The following is a 3745-nucleotide window of genomic DNA, read 5'->3' as shown; positions in this document are numbered from 1 at the left end:
AAAGTAATTAAGATAAATCTAACCACATCCTTAAACTCTGAGATCCTGCTATCCCTCCCGCATCGATATACTAACGGGGTTCGAAGTTGCTCGTCACTCCGGCAACCCCACAATTAGCAAACGAATACAAGATGTACTCCCCTAGGCCCATTAAGGTGAAGTATCATGTAGTCGACGTTCACATGACACCACTAGAAGAATAACACCACAACTTAAATATCAAACCATTAAATATTACTCAACATAGTTCACTACTAACATTTAGACTTCACCCATGTCCTGAAGAACTAAACGAACTACTCACGAGACATCATATGGAACATAATCAGAGGTGATATGATGATGGATAACAATCTGAACATAAACCTTGATCCAATGGTTTCACTCAATAGCATCAATAACAAGTAGTAATTAATACCGGGAGAGTTTCCCCTATGAAATACTCAAGATTCAACCCTAGATGTTACAGCGGAGACGAGGTGCAGCGGTGGAGATGGCGATGTCGATGGTGGAGATGATGATGATGATCCCAATGAAGTCCAACTCGATGACGGTGACGATGGCGACGATTTCCGCCTCCGGGAGGGAATTTCCCCGACGGATTCCTGCCCGCCGAAGAGCTCTTTTCTCTCTGGTGATTCTCCGCCCCGCAGAGGCGGTTGTGTCTATTCTCGCTTATCCCTGGTGCCTTAGGTTTTTGGGTAGATGAAGTACGCGAAAGAGAGGAGGCCGAGAGGGGCTGTGGGCCCCTCCCACAAGGCGGCGCGGCCAGGGCAGGGCCCGCGCCGGCCTATGGGGGGCCCATGGCGGCCCTCCTCGGCTCCTCCTTTTGGCTGGCTCATTCTTCTGGAAAAATAAGATCTTCGGTGTAATTTCCGTCAATTGTTGATCTTCAGAAATATGGTATCCTGACGGTGCTTTTTCCAGCAGAATCCTGACTCCGGTGAATAATTCTCCAATAATCATGAAACATGCAAAATAGGTGAAATAACATAAGTATCATCACTAAATATGAAATATATCAATGAATAACAGTAAATTATGATATAAAATAGTGATGCAAAATGGACGTATCAGGGAGCCGATGCACGAGCAATAGACGTCGACGCAAAAGCGCCACTCAAGGTCTCCCAAGCCTCGCGAGAAGTACCGGCGAACATGATCATACCCAGGACACCCTCGGTCATCGAGGAGACAAAACCCGAGAGGATGGCCTGGTCCTGCTCAATCCAGTGCTGGTGCGCCGGGTTCAGCTGTGGGTGTAGGCTGCCGGCATGTCTGATGACGACATGAGGGTTGGGGCAGACGAAGGATTAGCCCATCAACATATGAATGCGGAGCAGCGGGCCAACCTGAGCACGCCAGAACATGTAGTTATCGCTGGACAGCTTGATGGTGATAGCCGACGCGATGGTGATGATGCTGGGAAGTGCGGTATGGGTGAACTGGCCGGCACCATAGAACGGCGGCTGCTGTTGCTGCTGGGGCGGAAAGCCGGGCGACGTCGGGCTCTAGGGCAGGGTGCCACCATACGGCAGCGACGACGTGTTGGCGTGAGACGGCAGCGGCGCCCAAGGAAACCCTAGCGCAAGGGTATATGTGCCCTGGGGAAACCCTGCCATCTGCGGGTAGTTGTACCCAGGGTAGCGCAGGGAGGCGGCGAGAGAGTCGGAGTAGATCGCCGCGTCCGAGAAGATCGTGTCCATCGTTGCAGACGACAGCGGAGGAACGTCCGTGACGGCGGACTGCTGCGTGACGGAGGCCACGTGCTGCTGCAGCACGCCAGGAGAGCCAGCGCCCAAGGTTGAAGCAGGGGGCGTGGGCGGAAACACACCCGGCGGCACGGGCGGAGGCACGCCCGGCGGCGTCGCGCCATGGCCGGCGCCCAGAGCAGGGGCGGCGCCGCGATCGACGCGGGCACAGGAAGCCCCGCGGAAGAGGCAGGGATCGTCGGGGAAGGACTCGACAAGGTCGCTGGCACGGTGGCCATGGACGACCCGGACGTGGTCATCGCGTGATCTGCGCGGAGGAGGCGCGGCGACGACTTGCGGAAGCCGCGGATATCGCGTCGGCGGAAAACTAGGTCCTGATCGCGAGTTGTGATACCATAATAGAATTAAGACGTAGTTATCTATTCTAACAGGGCGGACTAAACGGGGGTATCATTCGGAGCGTTAATTCGTTGGATAGTCGCATCCTACCTTACAACGTTAGTAAGAGGGATCATTCTCACCGTTGGTCAACGTTTTTCACTGTAATATTTCTGAAATTTAATTTTTCAAGATATTATTTGTGAAACTTGGTTATGCCGGGATAACTCGGTGAAACGCATCAGCATTCTTCCGATAGTGTTGTTCCCCGAACATCGAGCGGACAGTTGAGCAGAGCAGGCTCGTTTTACCGAAGAAAAGAAGAGCAAACTGGTAACAAAGATCCTGCCAAGTGCCAATTATGAACCAGCGGCACATGTTACACGGAACTAAAGCCGTCCGGCGGCGCGACAAGGAAGTTCGATCAGCCGCGCGGCCGGGGCGGCTGCGACGCGGGCAGGGTTGAGCTTGAGGTCGAACCAGACCTGGCGGAACACCTTAACGATGCAGTCGTGGTGCTCGTCGGCGTTGAGCGAGAGGTAGCACGCCAGGAGCGTCTCTAGCTCCTCCGGCCGCCCGATGCGCCTGCTCGCGATCATCTCCACCATCGAGTCGCGGAACTCCCTCTGCGGGTCACTCGTCCGCCGCACCACCGCGAACCTCTCCAGCCCCGACACGGCCGCCGCGGCGCAGCGCGGCGACCGGACGCGCACCGCAGCCAGCCTCGCGCGCGGTGTCCCTCCGGTGAAGGACCGCCGCCGGCTTCCTCGGCGACGGCGCTGGCGGCTCCGCGGCCGCTTCTCGTCGTCCGTGTCGGACGGTGGCGACGACGGCATTGGCGTCGACCCGGCGGTTGGAGGGGTCGCTGGCGCACGCACCGTCGGGGAGGAGGATCGGGAGAACAGGGTGAGGTGTCTGAGCGGCGGGAGGTCGCGATCGCCGCCGACCGAGTAGTGGCGTCGGCGGTACAGCTGCCGCGCGGCCGTGGCCGCGGCCGCAGACTCGGCGTCTTCGTTGCCGACCGACAGGCGACGCGGGGCGATGTCGGAGGCCGCGGCAGCGTGTGATGAGGCATCTGTCGTGCTACTCTGCGATGCAGGGCTCGGGGTCGCGCGGTCGTGGAAGCAAGACGGGAAGCCACCGGCGACGCTCTTGGCCTTGGGCCTAGAGGAGGCGGCGACATTGCTCTTAGCCGTGAGCTTGGAGAGCCACGCAAGCGGCGAGAAGCCCGGCTTGCTCTTGCCGACCTTGCTGTCTTCTTCCGCTTGATCCTGCGGCTGCTGCCGTTTATTTCTTCCCCACCACCTCATGGCTATGTGCTGGTCTCTCAGTGTGCGAGTGAGTGTGAGGAGAGCAGAGCTGGTTTCTGGTATTTAAAGCAGAGTTTTTGGCGGCCAAGCTACGGGATCGCCGTGCTACCCTGCACGCGTTGAAACTTTGAAAATGATGTTTGAAAGTTCAGAGTATACAGAGCTTTAGGTCGTGCACTTTTGCATGCATGTACCATGGGTATTGGCTGATTGATTTGCGTGATTGATGCTAATTTTTAGGCTGATTTTTCAGTACGGCGTGTTTGTCGTGTCCTTTGCAGATTAAAAAGAGGAAGGTACCGCTGGTACTACTGTAGTGCAGCCTTTCACACGACACGCCAATAT

General features: G+C 56.4%; 1 protein-coding gene across 1 annotated transcript; it reads right to left on the bottom strand.

Annotated features, from left to right (window-relative positions):
* Positions 1 to 2479: 2479 nt before the first annotated feature.
* LOC124646857 (transcription repressor OFP1-like) lies at positions 2480 to 3415 on the bottom strand. The gene has a single exon (XM_047186902.1). The coding sequence runs from the start codon at positions 3398 to 3400 to the stop codon at positions 2480 to 2482; it is 921 nt and encodes a 306-aa protein (XP_047042858.1). The 5' UTR covers positions 3401 to 3415.
* Between the last annotated feature and the right edge of the window lie 330 nt (positions 3416 to 3745).

Source organism: Lolium rigidum, chromosome 4 (genome assembly GCF_022539505.1).
Source record: "Lolium rigidum isolate FL_2022 chromosome 4, APGP_CSIRO_Lrig_0.1, whole genome shotgun sequence".
Lineage (NCBI taxonomy): Eukaryota > Viridiplantae > Streptophyta > Magnoliopsida > Poales > Poaceae > Lolium > Lolium rigidum.
Note: the sequence above shows the minus strand (reverse complement) of the source record. Positions and strands in the feature narration are given on the sequence as shown.

Bases quoted from the DNA above. Each gene is read 5' to 3' on its own strand.
- LOC124646857 (XM_047186902.1), bottom strand. From the start codon at position 3,400: ATGAGGTGGTGGGGAAGAAATAAACGGCAGCAGCCGCAGGATCAAGCG.